This window comes from Mustela nivalis, assembly GCF_964662115.1.
Source record: "Mustela nivalis genome assembly, chromosome: 6".
Taxonomy (NCBI): Eukaryota; Metazoa; Chordata; class Mammalia; order Carnivora; family Mustelidae; genus Mustela; species Mustela nivalis.
Window position 1 is genome coordinate 153,032,313 of NC_139025.1, and position 22,863 is coordinate 153,055,175.

A 22,863-nucleotide genomic window follows, 5' to 3' on the forward strand; every position below is an offset into this window, starting at 1 on the left:
GAAGTTTTCTGTACAACCCCTTCACGTCCATTACTTCTCCGAAACTGGCCCGCCACAGCCCTTCTTGGCCGGGATTTTCCTTGGGCCATATGGAAGCACTTCCCTATAATCACGCTTTGTGTGAAAGATATGTGGGAAACCAAGCCATGTCTTTCCCCAAGTGTGTATCACAGGGCCTGCAGGGTCCACGAAGCTCCTACGGCCTCGCCTTCCTTGCCAGGCAATCATTCCTGCCTTCCTTGGGGCTCACCCCGAGGCAGGCGGCGGCCTGAAGACACCATTGGCACAGGCGAGCTCCGGACAGAATGCTCAAGTCCGCTCCTGGCCTGTGTTTCCCACCAGCCAGCGAGGCAGATTCGAGGTCGTGGCGCCCAGAGCCAGAACTTTTGCTATGAGAAAAATCCGAAATTAATCCAGATGCAACACACAAATTTCCTGTTCCGCAGGAGAAGGGGAGACTGAACCAACGGTAGTATAAATAACTTTGGATGTTGGAACAGGGAAGTAGAGGCCACTTGGTTTTTAAAGAGAGAAAACTCCAAACATGGCGGCAAAGAAGCAAGCCATGTACTTGGAGTCTTGATTGTCCACGATATATACACACACACATATATAACAGACATATAACACATATATATACACACGTATATATAATATAGATATATTGTATATATATTTAAGTAGACACCGCACCGAACGTGGAGCCCAATGTGGGGCTTGAACTCCCCACCCTGAGATCAAGACCTGAGCTGAGATCAAGAATCGGGTGCTTCACCAACTGAGCCAACCAGGCGCCCCCGCTGTTTTGGTCTTACCCACATAAGGCGAATAAACAACCTCAGCTGGTCTGCTCTGGGCCTCTGTGCATTTTTTTTTTTTTTTTTTTTTTTACCTGGTGGCAACTAAGCCTGTTGATACAGGGATGCCCAAGGCCGACCGGGAACGCCAGCATTTCACTGGACTTAGATAACCACACCCTCTTACCAAACATCCCTCGCGCGGTACTCCTGACAGAAATAGAATCCCGGGGCTGGAGGGTTATGATTATGACATTTTCTCTTCATACACAGGCCATTTTCCCTCTGACTGTCACTCCCACAAATAGCCTGCACACACAACTCGCTCTGTAACAGCGAGGACGGGACTGGCTGTGATGTGGCACCTGCGGCGTCTGCTCACATCCTCCCCCCTGACCTCCCTGTTCCTCCTTCGAGGGCAGGACTCTGAACGATGACACACACGTAACAGAAGTCTCCGTGGCCAAGGAATATTCAAATGCAACACCCTGTTAATTTTAATGAGGTGTTCCCCCATTTAATTCAATGAGAGAGAGCACATGGAGAGTATCTAGGGCCCTGTGCACCTGCTCTTCCTAGCTCCCTCACGCTTTCGTGTGTGTGTTCTGTGTCCTCTGCATGAGGAAAAGCAAGAGGAAAAGGACGTCCTGGCCCCCACTGAGAGGGAGTGCCGTGGAATCTGTTTTTCACAGAGTAGCCAGACTGACCATGAACTCCCCAGCTTAACCTCTTCATGAACTGCCTTTATACTTATTCTAAAATCCATACCCTTTCCATGGCCTTCAAAGTCTTACATGGCTGGCTCTATGTTATGTCATGTGCGCCATTTTGCCCCTCGTGCACTTGGCTCCAGTCTTACTGTTTGGAAGATTCCCAAGTGCCAATTGCCCTTCCCCACCATTCCCCAAGGATGCGTGGACCTATCCTTGGACCTGGAAAACACTTCCCTCCACTCTTAATGTGGTTGCCTCTTCCTCCACCTTGAGCTCAAGCATCGCCTCCTCAAGGAGACTTTCTCTGACCAATCCACAATCTAGAGCTGGCTCTTCTCCTTTCTGTTTGCTTCTTGCTTGGCCTTTTTAGAGCATGTCACAGGAGCACAGGAGATGTTGAACGAATGCATAAGGGCTCTTTGCTAGAGATGATTCTGCTTCCCATTAGGGTTTCACCGAGACTAAATAGTGTTGTGCAACAGAACTGCACTGGAAGCCAGAGACTGGATAATAAGCTCAGCTTGGCTACTCACTATCTGTGATCTTGGATGGGATCTCAGGGACCTTGGCTATTTCATCTATATGCTAACAGCATCAGCACAGATGATTTCCAAGACCTCTTCTAGCTCTGAAAGCCCATTAAGTAGATCTGTAATTTATTTCTTGGTTTTTTGTTTTGTTTTGTTTTGTTTTTTAAACAGATATTGGGATTGAATAGAGGTCAGAGAAATAAGACCAGGATCTTATAAGAAGATCTTTACTAGTACTTTAATGAAAAGGCTCAACAGAGGTTGGCTTACCTTTATTCTTAAAGGGCCCAGGAAATTTTATATATGCAAGAAAAGCGAGTTGATGTAAAGTTTCCTCTTATCTCCCATGAACTCTTGCCTAGGTACCTTCTACATGCTATCATCTCTGCCTGTATGGGAGGCGCTTTGTCTGTGCACTGACCCCATTATGAGCATGTGAGCTCATCAAGGAAGGGCCTTTCACACCTGCCCTAAAGCTGACACCTATTATGTTCTCCATAAAGATGTAGTGACTTGACTGGAACAGGACCAAAGAATCCACTTAGACCAGCTGCCCACGTGAATTAAAAGCAGAAGCAGCCAATGGGCAGCCAAGCCCCGTCCCACCTGGAGTTACCCAGGAGACCTGACATCCACTAACCAGATGAGAGCTTGGAGGTTCTCAACAATAATAATTACCAGGACGGTAATTAACCGTGGCCTCCATAGGCTCTGTGCGTATGTGCCAGGTGCTGCACTGAGTGCTTTTACGTATGATGTGATTTACTCTTCAGCATAACCCTGCAGAGTAGGTACAATTACAGCCTCCCCTTTGACAAATGGGACAGTGACAAAGGGGCTCCGTGTGAAAAGCGTCATTCAGAGCCTCACAGCAAGTAAGTGCTCGAGCTGATCTGACTTCAGAGTCTCTGTGCTCCATCACCCTCCTGAGCTGTCTTCCAAGGGTGGCCAGAGGAGCAGGCGCTAGAATGTCCACCGAGGCCTGGAGAGATGGGTTCGAACAAAGGTACCACAAGAACAGAACCAGAAGTAGAGCAAAGGCTGCCTCAACCCACTTGCCCGTGGTTCCCCCTGTCAGAGTCCAGCCTGTGGTTCCAAATCCAGCCTGCACTTCTGAACCACCTGGAGAGCTTGTTCCGTGTTCTACTCCTCAAGCCCTACGCTAGAATTTTGGGTGGTCCATCTGTCACCAAATTTTCCAGGTGCCTCTGATATGTGCTTTTGGTGAATACCTCTGCTTTTCAGCCTCTGGTGGCACTGTCATGAAGGAAAGATAATTTTCCCACTATCCTTCTAGGTTCTTAGCTGACAGCCCCCCAGTAAGAAGACAGATTAATAGGAAAAAAAGAAATTGAATGATGTATGTATATATGGGATCCCACAAAGATATGAGACTCAGAGAAGTGGCCAACGCAGGAAGCTTTTATACCTTTTAAACAAAGAAATGATACATTTATGAAGAACTGACAAGACATGGGCATTTGAGCACATTCACAAACACTGTTGTTTCTCAGCTTACAAAATGGTTTCACAACTATGGTCCCATTCTTTCCAATGTTTCCATCAGGCTGTTATTATTATTCACATTAGCATTTATTGAGATACGTTCCTTCGTTTTAAAAAACACACCTTTGTTCTTTGGGAATGGACGATGTTGGGGGCTGGGAGGGTGTGTTTTCACCTAAAGAACAGAAAGAGTTGGGCGCCTGGGTGGTTCAGTGGGTTAAGCCTCTGCCTTTGGCTCAGGTCATGGTCTCAGGGTCCTGGGATCGAGTCCCAGGCTCAGGCTCTCTGCTCAGCAGGGAGTCTGTTTCCTTTCCTCTCTCTCTGCCTGCCTGTCTGCCTACATGTGATCTCTGTCAAATAAACAAATAAATAAATAAAACCTTAAAAAAATATATAAAAGAACAGAAAGAAAATAAATGCAGGGTCAAGGAAAGTAATAGGAAAAATGCTTGATGGAAACTTTTATTCAGCCAAAAACCTCCAACCGACTAAATTTAAAAAATTGAAAAACAAAAACCAGCAATGGAACAGTAGGAATGAGCTTGTCAAAGGGGGAGTAAAGCTTCTCTTTTCTTGTAACACCATGGAACGGACATATTTGGGTTGTTGCCGTTCTAGTTGGACGTTATAGTGAAAGTAAACAAGCTGACATAAATTACAGTCCTTCTGGGCTGAAACTGATGTTTATTGATTAGTTAATATTGTGTGGACAGTTTACTTCCTGTACATCTTGCTACTTAGCAAAACTGTGATCTGCAGCAGGAAATGAGACATAGAAAAAAAATGATGGAACAGCTGGATTTGAGCATTTATGTGTGGGAGGGAAGCCCGTGGAAGCAAATGTAACGGATCCTTAGGTCAGCCCAGTGATTGCAAAATCAAACAAGCGAAACCCACGATGTGGAAGTCTGTAATGAACGTTCTTCTGATGCGTGAGTTTGGGTTTACACAATTATGATCGGGTCTCACAGCAGAAGTTCAGGCTCAGAGTCTAGTTTTTGGTCCTAGCCTCAGCTCTACTGCCTTGGAACTCTGCGATCTTGGGAAAGTCACTTAAACTTGGGGGGGGGGGAATCCAGTTTTCTTACTTGTAGGAAAGGGCTTTTATTAGGATAAATTACCTGGCATCATTCTTGGGGCATAGCAGGTGCTCAGGGAGGTCTGAGTGACTTACACTAACCCAGCCCTACTGGTGGTTAAGTTCCCTTCTAAGCCTCATGCATATAGTACTTCTCAAAACCCCCTTGAAACAAGTATGCTTATTGTTCTCATTCTACAGGTGTAACTGAGGCTCAGAGAAGGTAAGAAACGTGCCTGAGTTCACACAGCATTCGTAAGTGGCAGCGCTGGTATTTCCAGCCAAGTTGTCTGGCTCCAGAACTGGTGACCTTAGCCATCCATCCACGCTGCCTTTCCAGGTGGTTTGTAGAGTAACAATAATGCAGAGGACGTGTAACATGTGACAAGAAGAGGTCCCTGGCAGATGGCTCAGTGAGTAGCAGTATCAAAAATCTCTCACCCCAAATTTCAAGTAAAAATTTTTGGAATAGTTCAAACACAGAAAGTGTTCAACTGAATCAAACACCCATCACCACCACCACCACCACCACCACGAAATCTGAATGTTCCCGGACAGAGGGACCTGTTGCTGTCAACACTGTGGGACTGTTCTGGACATTAGAGTCTACACCATTAGAAGGTATATCATAAAGCAGCCTCACGACCAGATCTGATCGGTGGCCTCTTTTGCAAACTTGCAGTAGGAGACTTTAAGTGGTCTATACTTAGCCTGTGCTGAAGCCCAGCTAGCAGACTGCGCCCACGATATTTACAAGTGATTCCTCTCTCCGTCCTGGTGTCTAGCTCTGGGTAGCTCTAGACTGAAGGGGAATTGACCGGGAGGCTGTTTGGGATTTAAAAGTGGCCCATTGGTGGCCTGGGTGGCTCACTGGGTTAAAGCCTCTGTCTTCGCCTCAGGTCATGATCCCAGGGTCCTGGAACCAAGTCCCGCATCGGGCTCTCTGCTCAGCAGAGAGCCAGCTTCCCTTCCTCTCTCTGCCTGCCTCTCTGCCTACTCGTGATCTCTCTGTGTCAAATAAATAAATAAAATCTTTAAAAAAAATAAAAGTGGCCCATTGTGATAGACAAGACAGACAAAGCATGCTAGCAGTATTTGTATCAAAGCTAGCAGAATCTCAGGCAAAAAGAAAAAAAAAAACACCCAAATCAAAGATGAGTATTTTATATCCATCAATGAGAAAAATTGGTCTTAAAAATTTGCATGCAATTGCCATTACATCAAAATACATAAAGCAGAAAAAAGTATAGGAAGAAATTGAAAGAAGTTAAACCGCAGTTAAGTCAGTAAAAATTACACGTAGGGTCTGCACAGTGTAATTATTGTTATATTACCCGGTATCACTGAATTGCATTTTGAAGGAATATACAGTCTTTTCAAGCAGCTATGGACCGTATACAAAAACTGATTCTATGCTAGACTCCAAAGAAGATTGAGAAAAAAAATCTTAGTGAAACAGAAAGCGCCAGAAGAGACCTCGCCCCACAGCTGCTCACAGCCACTCCTTGCTCCCTCCGGTTACAGAGGCACGAGTGTCTGTCTTCCTTTCCAGGGCTAATTCATCTCCCCATCTGCGTCCTGGACTCCGGCCCTTCTGCTTCCTCAGAGATCCCACTCCACCCATCACCCCTTGTCTCTCCTCTCTCTTCCTTTCCCATCAGGGTTAAAAGAGATCCCAGATTTCTTCCATCTTAAATACAAGTATATGTATATTTTTTAATCTAAGTGTAATTCACACACAGTGTTATATTAGCTACAGGTGCACGATAGAGTGATTCAACGGTTCTGTACATTTCTCAGTGCTCATCACAGTAGATGTCCTCTCGGGCCCCTTCACCGCTGTCACCCACCCCCGAACCCCCTCCCCTCTGGCAGCCACCAGTGTGTTCTTGGTTTCTCTCCTTTTTTTTTTTTCTTTGTTTGTTCATTTGATTCTTAAATTCCACATGTGAATGAGATCATATGGGATTTTTCTTTCTCTGGCTTATTTCCCTTAGCATCATACTCTCTAGCTCCGTCCATGTCGTTGAAAATGGCAAGCTTTCGTTCTTTTTCGTAGTGGAATAATATTCCTGTGTGTGTGTGTGTGTGTGTGTGTGTGTATGAGATGTGTGTGAGATAAATATATAGCTATCTCTCACATCTTCATCCTTCCATATCTTGGCCATTCTAAATAAAGCTGCAGTAAGCCTAGGGGTGCCTGTATCTTTTCGAGTTGGTATTTTCATTTTCTTGGGGTAAACACCCAGTATGGAATTAGTGGATTATATGGTAGTTCTACTGTTAATTTTTTTTTAAGATTTTATTTATTTATTTGACAGAGATCACAAGTAGACAGAGAGGCAGGCAGAGAGAGAGAGAGGGAAGCAGGCTCCCTGCTGAGCAGAGAGCCCGATGCGGGCCTCGATCCCAGGACCCTGAGATCATGACCTGAGCCGAAGGCAGCGGCTTAACCCACTGAGCCACCCAGGCGCCCAACTGTTAATTTTTTTTTAAGATTTTATTTATTTATCAGAGAGAGAGGGGGAGAGAGAGTGAGCACAGGCAGACAGAATGGCAGGCAGAGGCAGAGGGAGAAGCAGGCTCCCTGCTGAGCAAGGAGCCCGATATGGGACTCGATCCCAGGACACTGGGATCATGACCTGAGCCGAAGGCAGCTGCTTAACCTACTGAGCCACCCAGGCGTCCCTCTACTGTTAATTTTTAAAGGAACCTCCTTACTGTTTTCCACAGTGGCTGCCCCAGGTTGCGTTCCCCCCCCACAGTGCCCGAGGGCTCCCCTTTCTCCACGTCCTCACTAGCCCTTGGTATGTCCTGTTTTTGCGTTGAGCCGTTCTGACCGGAGGAGGTGATGTCTCACTGTGCTTTATTTGTACTTCCCTGATGATGAGTGATATCAACAAAGTGTAAGTTTAAGACTTGTGTGTGAATTATATATAAAATACGTATGTATTTTAAATTCTCCACAGCGTTCGCCACCACCCGAATCTTTCCCCTACCTTTGCCGACAGAGTTTGGAAAACCTGCTTGTACTTCCTGTCTCTCTACGCCTCCATCCATCATTTTATTTTTCAAACCACAGCCTTCTGTGCCCACTGCGTAACTGAAACTGCTTTCACAAAACCCGTTAACAATTCTTACTGCTGTGGAGACTTTAGTCCTGCTGCCCCCTGCCCCACTACCTTCAAAATCCTCTCTCTTACTAGAGTTCTAGAGTTCTTCCTGCATTTCTAGTCAGAGTCAGAGCGTCGCCATTTCCTGCAGGATGGTGAAGAAATGCTGACAGATCTGTGACTATGGAGCAGTCCTCCCTTACTGTCACAGTGACCTGGAGTTGTCCTCTCTACGCCCCGCTCTGAATCAGTGCCATGCAAAGCAGGGCTCCTCCTGGAGGCTGCTAGATTGGCAGGTTCTTGGGCACCACCTGAAACTTCTGGGTCAGGATTTCTGTGGGTGGGGACAAGCTCTCCAGGTGCTTCTGGGAGGTACGGCCCTATAAAAGTATCACAGAGCCTTGATGTATCAAATTGTGTGGGAGAGTTACGGAAATGGGAGGGCATTGAGCTTTGGAGGAGAAGACATTTGATGCTGTATCTTGTAGATTTCTTTTCCCATAATTCTAAGGACACTAGATCCTTTACAGTGGTCCCTTCTAGGTTGCCCCCATTCCAAGCCTTGCCCGGCTGCTCTACAGTGTGTAAGTCTCTCCAAGTTTAATATGGTGGATAACTGGGGATTCGTTGCCTTCTACACAGAAGAAAATTTGTTCCCAGAATGGAGCATTCTGGCTAAAATCAAACGCCAAGGGTTCTGGTCTGAGAGGTTTCCCTTGAGTGTGTAAGTGTCGTGGGTGATACTTGAAGCACACAGACGCAGACACACATCCACACACACACACACACACCCAGACACACACACACTGCAAACATCTGTAACAAAAGCAACTACTTATAGTTATACTTATAGTAGCTATACCTCTAAAGCACAGAATTGGTCTGAAGTTTGTGAGGTCATAGGGGTAACTTTTCCTTCTACTTTCTATCCTTCGGTGCCTTTTTGTATTTCTACAGAAAAATACCTTCATTTTGCCATAATAAATTATTAATATATATTATACATACTCAATGGTTTCCCCCTACCCCAAGGAGAAAATGCACTAACTAATATGATAACATATTGGCGTTGTGATTCATTCATGACTTGCTTATTTTCTTTGCCTGGATATTCTAAATTTTCTGCAAGAAACACACAGCATGTTCTATACATAATATAAATGTGTCTTGAAAATGGATGTGCTTTGGAATGCTTTCCAGAGCTGATGAAAACCTATTTGGGCACGTCACTTGGGTTTAGCACTCTTTCGAAATATTTATGAGCTCAGACTGTAGTGTCTGTGCATAATATAACACAGAACTTCTGCACATTTATGCCTTTGAAGGTAAGACAGAATTGATACTTACATACAATTTTTGTTACAACTTAATTTTATCACCGAGCTTTTGGGCCTGTTGGTTCTCAAAAGTCTACTTTATCTTCTTAAAATGTTGACCTAGAAAAACATGCCATGATTTATTTAACCAGACCCTTATTAATGAACGTTTAGGGTATTTTCTTAGTTTTGCTAAGCTTCACATTTATATGAGTTTATTTTTGATTATATGTTTTTATTTGTCAAAGATACTGCCAATTTTTCCTCCAGTAAGATTTACTGCTATCTTCACAAATTAAAATTTATGAGAGCATTTCATTTTTATTAATGGAATAAATGAATATACCTTATTTTCCAATCTGGATTTCTGTGATTACCACCGAGTTGGGCATCTTTTCATAAGCTTCTTAGAATTTTAATTCTTTTTCCTTTTAACTGTTTTTCAAGCATTTGGCCAATTTTCTTGTTAACTTTTTTTTTTCTTATTTGCTTGTAAGTAATTATAATTTTTTCTGTCTTTGACAATTTTATGTTTAAATTTTATATCAAATGAATTAATCTTTTCCTTTTCATTTTCTCAAGGCATATTTATGTCTAGAGAGAGATTTAACATTTTCTTTTTGTAGGTCATGCTCATTCTTAAAAAGTTTATTCCAACATATTCCATCATTTTTTCTTGCCATTGCAAATGGGATATTTTCTTCCATTATGTTTTCTGATTATTGTGGTATTTCTGAAATCTACTAACTTTTGAACATAGACACACCTAGAAGATATTGGAGGTTCAGCTCCACATTACTGTAATAAAGTGAATATCACAATAAAGTAGTTAAGTGAATTTTTGGTTTCTCAGTGCATATGAAAGTTATATTTACACTATATCATAGTCTATGAAGTGTGCAATAGCATTATATCTAAAAAGAAAAGCTTATACCTTAATTAAAATACTTTACTGCTAAAAAATCCTGTTATCTGAGCCTTTAGTGAGTCATAGTCACTGATCATAGATCACCATAACAAATATAATAATAACGAAAAATTTTTAAATATTGTGAGAATTACCAAAATGTGACAGACATAAAGTGAGCAAATGCTGTTGGATAGATGGCACCCACAGACTTGCTGAATGCAGTGTTGCCACAAATCTTTACTTTGTTTTAAAAAGAAGAAAAGAAAAGAAAGAAAAAAAGCAATATTGACAATATGCAAATAAAATGAGGTGTACACATATTAATCTCCTCCTGATTTCTAGTGCTTAGACTATTTTTTCTTGCCCAGTTACTTTGGCTAGTCTCCCTAAAGATTCTAAATCAAGTGGTGGTAATTAACATTCCTTCATTTCCCCATTTAAGTAACAGTGTTTCTAGCATTTAAGCATAAAGTATACTAATCATATTACTGGCATTCTTTTTTAAGTGGGCTCCACATCCAGGAGTCCATCCCAGGGCTTGAACTCACAACCCCAATATTGAGACCTGAGCTGAGATCAAGAGTCAGATGCTTAACTGACTGAGCTATTCAGGCTTCCCATTTTTGGCATTTAAAAATCACGTTACAAACATTTGATTTATTTTATTTACTGAGAGTTCTTTTTTTAAAATCAGGAATATCTAATGAATTATACCAAGAGAATTTTTAGAATCTATTCTCTTAGCCACTTTTAAATATACCATACAGCAGTGTTAACAGTAGCCATCACCAAAATTTCATTAGAGAGTCTGAAAAAGGCTTTGGAAGCAAATTTTCAGGTAATTATAATGTGTTACTTTGATATTTATTATTAATTTTTTAATTTAGTGTAGTTGACACAATGTTATATTAGTTTTAGGTGGACAGCATAGTGATTTGATACGTTTTTATTACTTCTAAATAGAAGTATTTCTTGACAAAGAAGTCAGATGTGAATAAAAATTCAAAAAGTTGTCTGTACTCTGTGTCTTTCATTGATGTAATATTTTTGACTTTTTTACCTTAAATAATACCAGTGAAGTTCATAGTTTGATTATTGTCCTTAACATGTTGGCCAGCCTCCTCAGCCTATAAAGAATGTAGTCACTCTAACTCTACTTGGAGATCCTTGCCACCCTCCAATAGTATAAATGCCATCTTAAAATCTGAAGCCATTGGACAATTAACTGATCAATTTTTAAAAATAACATTGGAATCAATTCTCTAATTTCCCTTTCTGTATTTTCATTGTTAGTGTATAAGAAAGCCACTGATTTCTGTACATTGACTTTGTATCCTGCCATGTTGCTGAATTGCTGTATGAGTTCTAGTAGTTTGGGGGTGGAGTCTTTTGGGTTTTCCATATAAAGAATCATGTCATCTGTGAATAGAGAGAGTTTGACTTGTTCATTGCCAATTTGGATACCTTTTATTTCTCTTTGTTGTCTGATTGCTGTTGCTAGGACTTCTGATACTATGTTGAACAAGAGTGGTGAGAGTGGGCACCTTGTCTTGTTCCTGATCTCAACGCGAAGGCTGCAAGCTTTTTCCCATTGAGGATGATATTTGCTGTGGGTCTTTCATAGATTTTATGAAGTTCAGGAATGTTCCCTCTATCCCTATACTTTGAAGCATTTTAATCAGGAACGGATGCTGGATTTTGTCAAATGCTTTTTCTGCATCAATTGAGAGGACCATGTGGTTCTTCACTCTTCTCATATTAAATTGTTGTATCACATTGATTTGCGAATGTTGAACCATCCTTGTAGCCCAGGGATGAATCCCACCTGATCATGGTGGATAATCTTTTTAATGTGCTGTTGGATCCTGTTTGCTAGGATCTTGTTGAGAATCTTAACATCCATATTCATCAGTGATATTGGTATGAAATTCTCCTTTTTGGTAGGGTCTTTGCCTGGTTTGGGGATCAGGGTAATGCTGGCTTCATAGAAAGAGTCTGGAAGTTTTCCTTCTGCTTCAATTTTTTGAAACAGCTTCAGGAGAATAGGTGTTATTTCTTCTTTGAAAGTTTGGTAGAATTCCCCAGGGAATCTGTCAGGTCCTGGGCTCTTGTTTTTTGGGAAGTTTTTGATCACTGCTTCAATCTCATTACTAGATATCGGTCTATTCAGGTTGTTGGTTTCTTCCTGGTTCAATTTTGGGAGTTTATAGTTTTCCAGGAATGCATCCATTTTATCTAGGTTGCTAAGCTTATTGGCATATAACTGTTGATAATAACTTCTGATGATTGTTTCTACTTCCTTGGTGTTAGTTGTTATCTCTCCCTTTTCATTCATAATTTTATTAATTTGGGCTTTCTCTCTTTTGTTTTGGATTAGTGTGGCCAGTGGTTTATCGATCTTATTGATTCTTTCAAAAAACCAGCTTCTAGTTTCATTGATACGTTCTACTTATCTCTGGTTTCTACCTCATTGATCTTAGCTCTAATCTTGATTATTTCCCTTCTTATGTGTGGAGTTGGTTTGATTTGTTGTTGATTCTCCAGTTCGTTAAGGTGTAGAGACAGCTGCTGTGTTCTGGATTTTTCAATTTTTTTTGAGGGAGGCTTGGATGGTTATGTATTTCCCCCTTAGGACTGCCTTATGCTGTATCCCATAGGTTTTGGACCGAAGTGTCTTCATTCTCATTGGTTTCCATGAATTGTTTCAGTTCTTCTTTGATCTCCTGGTTGATCCAAGCATTCTTAAGCAAGGTGGTCTTTAGCTTCCTGCAATTGCACTCCTGGGTATTTACCCCAAAGATACAGATGTCGTGAAAAGAAAGGTCATCTGTACCCCAATGTTTATAGCAGCAATGGCCAAGTTCGCCAAACTGTGGAAAGAACAAGATGCCCTTCAACGGATGAATGGATAAGGAAAATGTGGTCCGTATACATTATGGAGTATATGCCTCCATCAGAAAGGATGAATACCCAACTTTTGTAGCAACATGGATGGGACTGGAAGAGATTATGCTGAGTGAAATAAGTCAAGTAGAGAGAGTCAATTATCATATGGTTTCACTTATTTGTGGAGTATAACAAATATCGTGGAGGACATGGGGAGTTAGAGAGGAGAAGGGAGTTGGGGTAAATTGGAAGGGGAGGTGAACCATGAGAGGCTGTGGTACCCCATGAGAGGTTGGGGTACCAGGTGGTGGGTATTAGAGAGGGCATGGATTGCATGGAGCACTGGGTGTGGTGAAAAAATAATGAATACTGTTATGCTGAAAATAAATAAAAAATAAAAAAAATAACATTGGAGAATAAAATCAATATATTTTTATTATATAAAATTTAGAAAATACAGAAAATTCATAAGGAACAAATTCATATTCCTAGACCTCAGAGAAGCACTAGTGACATGATGGTGTGTGTGTCTACAGATGTGTGTATATTTACCATCCTAAATAGTCTTTGTCACTTCATACTGTATCATGGACCTAGTTCTATGTTGGTATACGTAGACTGACTTGGTCTTTCTGATGAATATGTCAACATTTATTTAACAAACCCTCCATTCATAAATGTTTATGTGGTTTCCAATGTCCATTATTATTTCAAAAATGCTGCAGTAAATATTGCAAAGAGTTGTGATTTTAGGTATATAAAATATGTTAAACATCCATCTTTGCACAATTATAAAATTTTTTTATAGGAAAAGTTCTGGTAAAGGCAGTTGTGGAATCAAATGGGAGGCATATTAAAATTTTTGGTTGATATTGCCAAATTGTCTTTCACAAACATGTTGCCAATTACACTCCCACTCATAGTTTTAGCAACTGTTTTCTCCAGTTTTTCCAATGTGGGATGTTATCAGTCTTTGTAATTTGCTAAAAGGTTGGATTAAAACTTTCAAGTGTATTTTGATTATATTACTTTTGTATAACTCTGAGCATTTTCTTATGTTTATGAGTTATTTTTAATTTACTATGAAGTACCTTCTCAGGGCGCCTGGGTGGCTCAGTGGATTAAAGCCTCTGCCTTCAGCTCAGGTCATGATCTGAGGGTCCTGGGATCGAGCCCCGCATCGAGGGCTCTCTGCTCAGCAGGGAGCCTGCTGCCTCCTCTCTCCTCTCTCTCTGCCTGCCTCTTTGCCTACTTGTGATCCCTGTCTGTCAAATAAATAAATAAAATCTTAAAAAAAAAAAGAAATTCACAGACCTGTACCCCTGGGGATAAAAATATATGTTTATAAAAAATAAAAATTAAAAAAAAAATAAAGGAAAAAAAAAGAAATACCTTCTCATATATCCATCAGTTGAAAGATATGTGTTATTGTCTTATTATTAATAGGCATTTTCTCCCATTTTTTTTTCCTTTCTTTCCTATAGATTTTACTTCATATATTTTTGTACCATTTATCTAAAGCATATATGAAGGTCATGATAGCAGAATTATCCCCTAGATTATTTTGAAGTGATGTTCCTTTATTTGATGTGTTTTTGCCTTGAGTTAAACTTTGTGTGGCAATCATACGTGATTCCTATTTTATTTTTGTATATATTTGCCTAGAGTATAAATTTTAAATCTTAGACCTTTATTCTTCTAAATTAAGACTCTTTTTAAAAACGTAATCACAAAGCCATTATTACATCTAAAAATTAGTAGTAATTCTTTAATGTCATCAGATACCCAGTCTGTGTTCATTTGTCTCAGATCATCTCATAAATATTATCTTATAGTTTACTTGTTTGGATTAAATATGGTTTCCTTTATTTCTCTGAGCATATTTAATATAGTTTATTTAAAGCTTTTGTCTAAAATTCCAACTCAGAGACAGTTTCTATTGGTTGTTTTTATTTTTCCTGTGTATGGGCCATATTTTCTTGTTCTTTTGTAGGTTTTGTAACTTTTTTGTTGAAAACTGGACATTCTAAATATAATGTTGCATGTCTGGAAATCAAATTCTACACCCCTCCCCAGTTGTTGTTTGTTGCTCCTATGTGTTAAGTAACGTTTTAAATCCATTTTGTAAAGTCTGTATTCTTTGTCACATGTTGCTACTGAAGTCTCTGCTCGATTGGTTTAGTGGTCAACTAATAATTCAATAGAGACTTAAAATGTCTAAAATCAATAAGTCTCATTAAGGGTCTCTGTATGTGTGTTAAAGCACAGTTCAACACTCCACCAGGCAGCTGACAACTTTATTATAGCTTTCACTTCCTGCTTATTGCAGAGTCTCAAGGTCAGCCAGAGGTGAGAATTTAGGGCCTTCTCAGGTCTTTTCTGAGTATGCACATGGCCCTCTGCATATGTGTGGCCTTCTAGATTCCCTGGAGTATGTCGGCACTTTTCAAAGCCCCCATGTGGACATCTCTATTCCTCAGCTTTTCCTTTTAAGCTTTTGGATAGCTTGTTATTTTCTTCTACTGTTATCTACCACCTTGGGTAGCCTCAATGTTAAACAATTGCCTCTGATTGTTTTGGACAAGTGCCCCTTGGGAAAGGGCTGTTTGTACTGGGAAAGCTCCTAGGTAGGTAAAATAAAGACAGCTTTGTGAGTGAGGTCTTCCAAGGAACCATCCTTCAGGTCAAATAATGACAGTTGAGAATTGGAGCTTTGAAGGAGCTCCAACCATAATCTGCCCCTGCGGCATCTTACAGGCTGCTGATTTTCACAATGACTAAGGGATGTTGGTTTTCAAGGTTACAGCAGAGGCTGAGGATGGGGGATAGGGACTAGGCAATTCAAAATGCCGTAAAATTTGTTGTTCTTACCGAGTGTTCTTCTTGAATAAATTTTGCCCAGATTGCTGCGAGCTGTAGTTAATTTTTTCAAATTTTTGAAAATGTTGATTCAGACAATTTTTTCTAGTGTTTTCATGGAGGTGTAGTTTTCAGAGTTCCTTACTCCATCATTTTTGCTTGCGTATTCAAGTTAGTCTCTAAATAAGATCTGTATGTTGCATTTATATGTCTCTTAATTCTTTTTTAAAATTATAAGTATGTCCTTCTCTCTTTTTATCCTTAATTATGTTTCTTTGTTTGTAATTATAAGTATGTCCTTTTTTCCCCCTTGATATTTATTTGTTAAGGAAGCTGCTCATTTGTCTTACAGATTTTTCCATAATTTATATTTTTCTCTTTACATTTCCATGATATGGTTTAGTATGTTCCTTTGTACCCTACATTTCCTGTAAGTAGGTTGTTAGAAATAGAGGCTGGATCACATTCAGATGTGTGTTTGTTTTGGTAAGAATGCTTTAAAGTTGCTGTTACGTACTTCCTATTGCATCATATTATGAGGCACATACTGTATGGTTTTCTGTCTTATTGTGATGCCATAGCTATGGATAATTGATGTTTAAATAATGATAATATATTAGTCCTTCATTTATCAGCTTGGGTATTTCTACAAAGAAAATCTTCACCGCATCAACTATTTGGTTTCCCTGAAGTACAGTTTGTGTGGAAAGGCATAGTAAATGTATTATTCTTTTGCCTTTATTTATCAGTTTTCAAAAAAAAAATGAGCTGGTTGGTAGCATCCTCAGAATATGACCAGTAATTTCTTTTGGTGTTATTAAGGACTTAAGGATTTAAACACATTTCACGTGATTAAGGATTTAAACATATTTTGTGTGATTCACTTCATTTCAGTTATCATTCTTATTAATGTTCAAATTGTCACCTTTTTGCCATATTGGATACCCTTTATGTTGACCCTGAAGTCCTTTCACATAACTTTAGTTCAGTTCACATGACTCATGTCTTTGGGAGCTCCCTTACTTTTATTATTCCATAACAAAATTCTAGGATTAGCTAATTCCTTTTCTGACCCAGATCAGGATTGAACCATTTCTTAAAGAATCCCTGGTTCTTTTTAGTGGGAATTGGTATTAGGAGGCACTACATGGATGCAAGGATGTTCATTGCTATTGAGTTGATTAATATTTTTTGGATTTTCAGAAGACAGAGTAGGAATAAATATTAGAGTATATGTTTATATGTATACATATATATGTAATATTGTATATTAACCTATTAACATTTATGTAAGTATAACATTATAAAATATAGTTAAAACAATTAAATATTAATTAGAATGCACAAAAGCAGTTTATTTATCTAATATCAGAGTACCTTCAGACCTGTTTTTGGAGGCTGTAGTTTTTTTACCTAGTTTTATTGAAAAATAAATGACGAACGTCACTGTATAGGTTTAAGGCACACAACCTGATGGTTTGATTTGCATATATTGTGACATGAGTACCATAGTAAGTTCAGCTAACATCCATCTTCTCATATAGATATAATAAAAAGAAAAGAAAGAAGAGAAGGAATAAGGAAAAAAACTTCTCCTTGTGATGAGAAAATTTCTCCTGTGTATTACACATCACTGTTAACTCGTCATCCTGTTGTACATTGCATCCTTAGTCTTTTTTATCTTATAACTGGAAGTTTGTACCTTTTAATCACTTTCTTCCTATTCCTCCACACCCTATGCTCTGCCTCTGGTGGTTACCAGATTTGCTTTTCTATGAGTTTGTTTTTGTTTTGCTTTGTTTTTATATTCCACATATAGTTGAAATCATATGATGTTTTCCTCCATCTGATCTATTTTACTTAACATAATGCTTTTGAGTTCCACCCATGTTCTTGCAAATGGTAGGATTTCCTCAGTTTTTAATAGCTTAGTAATATTCCATTGTATACATGTTTACCACCCCGTACATCTCTTTTTCTCCATTGATGGACTCTCAGCCTGTTTCCATGTCTTGGCTCTCGTAAATAACACCTGTGAACAAGCAGGTGCAGATATCTTTTTGAGTTTGTGTTTTCTTTCCTTTGGCTATATTCCCTGAAGTGGAATTGCTAGATCATATAATTGCTCTAGTTTTAGTTTTTGAGGATACTCCATACTGTTTTCCACAGGGGTTGTTCCTATTTTTAATCTCACCAACAGTGCACAAAAGTTTCCTTTTATCCAAATCCATGCCAGCATTTGTTATCTCTTGTCTTTTTGATTATGGCCATTCTAACACGTGTGAGGTCGTATCTCAACATAGTTTTAGTTGTACATTTCAGAACCTTTCAGTCTTCTTTTTATGTGCTTAGTTTTACTTAAGATGTGCAAAACTCGCCCAGTAAAACTTTTGGGCCCCAGTCCTTTTTTTTTTTTTTTTCCTCCATTTTCTCTCTTCTTTTGTAAAAAATGTTTTTAGCTTTTGAATATTATATTTGAAAAGTAACTCATTAGTATGTTGTCACTATACAAACAGAGAATATAGAACTATGTTCTTCTTCCTTCATTCCTAGAACTTTCATTTCTTTCCCTAGAGGTAACCAGTGTCAAAGATTTGGTGAAAACCTTCCATGAATTTAAAGGATTAAAATCCCACTCTGTTATTTACTAATATGGACTTGCACAGTGCTATGATTTTTCATAGTATTATGTATCTACAGTGTTATTCTATGCATTTACACACAATATTAAGTATTATATATGTAAATATTTCTATAAATAATATATACATGAAAATGCAATATCAAACATATGTACCTTACAATGAGTTTATGCCTCATGCATTTTTTAATGTAAAATATGCATAACATAAAATTTACCATGTTAGTCATTTTTAAGTATATAGTTCAGTGGCATTAAATCCATTCAGACTGGTATATAACCATTACCACAGTCTGTCTCCAGCTTTTTTCATCTTCAAAACTGAAGGTCTGTACCCACTAAACAAACAAGAACTCTCCCATTGCCTCCTACCCCAACCCCTGGGAAACACTGCTATACTTTTCTGTCTCTATGAACGTGACTGTTCCTATGAATGGAATGATACAGTATTTATGCTTTTGTGACTGACTTATTTCACTTAACATTACATCTTCCTGGTTCATTCATGTTGGATAGCCGAATTTCCCCCTTTTTAAGGCTTAATAATGTTCCATTGTATGTATGTATGTATGTACGTACCACATGATAGCTTCCCACTCATCTGCTGATGGACACTTGGGTTGTTTCCACCTTTTGGCTATTGTAAATAATGCTGTGGACATGGGTGTACAAACATCTGTTTGAATCCCTACTTTCAATTCTTATGGGTATAAGCCCAGATGTGGAATTGCTGAATCATATGGTAATTCTGTATATAATATTTTGAGGACCTATTTTCCATAGTGGTTGAACCATTTTATATTCCCAACAGTGGTTCATAAGCATTCCAATTTCCTCTCATCCCGAGGATTATTTTCTGTTTTGTCTTGTTTTGTTTTTATAATGACCATCCTTTTAGATGTGAAGTGGGATCTCATTATGGTTTTGATTTGCATTTCCCTAAAGAAGTTGAGCATGTTTTTATGCAACTGTTGACCATTTGTATATTCTGTTGAGAGAAATATCTGTTTAAGTCCTTTGCTCATTTCATTTTGGGTTGTTTGTTCGTTGTTGTTTTTTGTTGAATTATAAATTTCTTTATATGTTCTGGATATTAACCCTTTATCTGATATGTGATTTGTAAATATTTTCTCCCATTCCATGGGTTCCTTTTTTTACTCTGTTCATGGTATCCTGTGATGCACAAAAATTTAACTGTGATGTAGTCTAGTTTATTTGTTTTTTCATGTGTTTCCTATACTTTTTGGTGTCCCATTCAAGAAATCATTACCCATATATATTGCTTTTTAACTTTCTTTTTTATTCATCAATATGTATGTTGGCTTTCTTTCTATATGAAGTCCTATAGCTTCTTACCATTGTTTTTATCAGGCATAGAGTATTCCTTAGTACAGAAATATCATTGTTTGTTTCATCTCTCCTATAGTGGTGAATAGTTACATAATGTCCATTGTTTTGTTTTGTTTTTTTGCATGTATATATTTTACCTATATGCATATATGTTGCATGTGTGTATATCAGGAAAAAAAACAAACAAAATTTGAAAAGAGTATTTATCCAAATGTTAGAAGTGATGATCTCTGGGCAGCAGGATTAGAAATAGCTTTATTTTTTCTTCTTGCTTATTTGCATTTTTAAATTTTCAGTAATAAACCAATATTTTTATCTAATAAAAATGTATAAACAAGTCAGCAAACATAGTAACATCCTTCGATCCAACAATTTTGCCACAGAATTTATCCAAAAAATTTGTTCTCTCTAAATTAAACAAACAAAAACAACATCTGCTTGAAGTAATTCATATCATTGACGGTATGTTAATGCCATTTAGTAATAGGCTTAGTGTTCAAGTCAGAGCCTACTGCGGTAAAATTTTATATGAGTCTAGATTATTATGCAGCCATAAAGATTAATTTCAGAATGTGTAACACCAGAGGACTGCCCAGGGTGATGATCTAGGCCAGGGGTCATCAAACTTTTTTCTGTAGGACTAGAGAGTAAACAGTATGGGCTCTGGGAGCTCTGTTGCCTTAGTTACAACTACTCAACTCTATCTTCTGTAGGGTCAAGCAGCCTTAAGTGAATGGGTGTGGCCAGACTTGGCCCAGGGGCCCTAGTTTGAGGACCTTCCCGCAAGCCCCCTCCCCATCAAAGCACATGGATGAGACCAGCAGGAGGAAGACAGTGGAGGTGGTAGGCCAGGATATTCATTTTAACTTTTCTTTCATGTTTTTATTTTTAATACATTTAAATGAAATTATAGGTAGTATGAACATGGCTTATGCACAGTAGTTGCTTTGCAATTGCAAATGCTCCTGGTTTTGATTGACTTGCTTATCTCGATAGGCCTTTCTGGCGTAAGTTTTACTACATGTGTCCCGCATTCTTTCCTAGGGGAAGAAAATGTAATTGCTGTTCCTCTGGGAAGTCGAAGTGTAAGAATCACAGTGAAAGGACCAGCACATCTTTGTAAGTACAATTTATCTTAACATGTTTTTATTTCCTGGTAGTTTATTTAGCCAAAAAAAAAAAAATCTTTCTTCGTGTTAATGGGTAGATAGGAAAATATTTCAAGGATTTTGCCAATCACTCTGAAATTATCTGTATCACTAGGGAATGATCAATACTGTGAATTTTTCTGTTCTCATGTCCCAGTGTTTGGAAATATACCAGTTTGGGTTTAATCTCCTCGAGGGAGAGGAAATCAAGTTGTATGGGAAATAAACTATTTTTATGAGGAGAGTAGAATAGTATTCGAGAGTTTTCTGGAAATTCCAAAGGTTTGGGACAAAAATTATGTAAAAAAAATTTTTTTTTAAAAAACACAGAACCGTATCAGTGATTATAGCTGAAAAGTATAAGCTTTGTTGCCAACACATTGCAAGGTCAGGTCCAGGGACAGTGAAAACAAACACTGGTTTCCCAGAATATGGACTTTGAATTGATAGAAGATTGCCACTAGATCGTTTCTTTGGCCAAACTCAGATGGCGTCTCCTCTTTGTTCTTTGGTCTCTTAGGACCTAACGGAACAGGAAAGAGCAGTTTGTCTGTTTCTTTCCCAAGGTCTCCTTGTGGCCAGAGGCAGGACTTTCTTGTTTCTTTCGCAGGAGAATGAGTCTCTGCCAAGACTGGCTCCCTGGCCTTGAAAAAGTGTACTGAGTTCAGCCATCTCTTTCCATAAAAGTACAAAACGATTTTAAAGCTATGCAAATCAAGGTCCATGGGATCAAAGTGCTACATAGATTGCCTTTTTATCTTTTTTTTAAAAAAGATTTTGGACTTGTAAAATTTTCTCTGGGCCACAAGCATCAAATGTTTTTGGTAGCTTTTAAGTGTGTGTGTGTGTGTGTATTTTGAATTCCATAGTAATATTCCAACCAGAAATGTTCTTTGAGAAAAGTTTAAGTCAAAATGTTTAAGTAAATTTAACATAGATTAAAATCTTGAAAAAACAAGAAATTCTGTAGTACATGGGAATCTCAATCAGAGAAGCAAGAGAATATCTTTGGGGCAGTAAGGGTGAACTATTGTTTGAAAGCCCCCCCCCCCTTTTTTTAACCCATAACTTTATTTTATCAATTAGGACTAAAAAGGTGGGACCACTTTTTTTTTTTTTTAACTAAAATTCTATAATGCTTACAGTCCTGTAATGGACACTGTATTCAAGGCTTTCTCTATGAGGAAAGAGCAAAACTTTTACAAAGGTTTGTAAAATGGCTTAAAGCCTACATCTCTTGATGAGAGTAAATTTTCATCCTTATAAGCGTGAACTTGATTTTTGAAAATAGGAAAAAAAAACCATTCAGATCCAAATTTTGTAAATCATTGGAGGGCTCCCATTGGCACATATGGTTTGGGATTCAAACATATGGACCGTTGAATCTTAAAAGTAGCACCATTCATAATAAACCTAAAGTGAAAACCACCCAAGTCCACCAGCTGATGGCCAGATGAGTAAAAGGTGGCGCACGTAGAATATTATTTAGCTGGAACAAAGACTGGAACACCACACACGCTCCCCATGGATAGTCCTTGAAAACATGATGCTGTGTGAAAGAAACCAGTTGCAAAAGGCCACATGTGATTCCACTTATATAAAATGTCCAGAATAAGCAAATCTATGAAGACAGAAAGTAGCTTGGTGGTTGTCTGGGGCTGGGGGAAGTCGGTTGGTGGGGAGATGGGGGCCTGGCTGCTGGCGGGTATAGGGTTTCTTTTGGGAATGACAAAAATGTTCTAAGCTTAGATCTCGTGATATTTTCACAGCTCTGTGAATATACTGAAATCATTAAGCTGGGTTATAAATGGGCGAATTTTACGGTATGTGGATTTTATGGCATATCAAAAAGATGTTTAAAAAAATATTCAGTGACTGGGCCCAGTTTTCTCATGATGCTAAAGGCAGTTCCCCATAATTCGGCTTCCAAACCAGAGGACGTAGACAGCAAACAGAGTAAGCCAAGACAAGTATGTGGTGGCAACATACTCATTTACATGCAAATATGTTCTGGCA

The 22,863-nt window shown here is 38.8% G+C and overlaps 1 protein-coding gene across 3 annotated transcripts in view; it reads left to right on the forward strand.

Annotated features, from left to right (window-relative positions):
* Nucleotides 1-22,863, forward strand: part of LOC309867399 (endophilin-A3) — a 487,937-nt gene that overhangs the window by 311,289 nt on the left and 153,785 nt on the right. For all 3 annotated transcript variants that reach the window (XM_082736215.1, XM_082736212.1, XM_082736211.1), the window contains one exon: nucleotides 20,744-20,818. In XM_082736215.1, coding sequence (XP_082592341.1) covers nucleotides 20,744-20,818 — 75 coding nt within the window. The remainder of the gene's footprint in view (nucleotides 1-20,743; nucleotides 20,819-22,863) is intronic.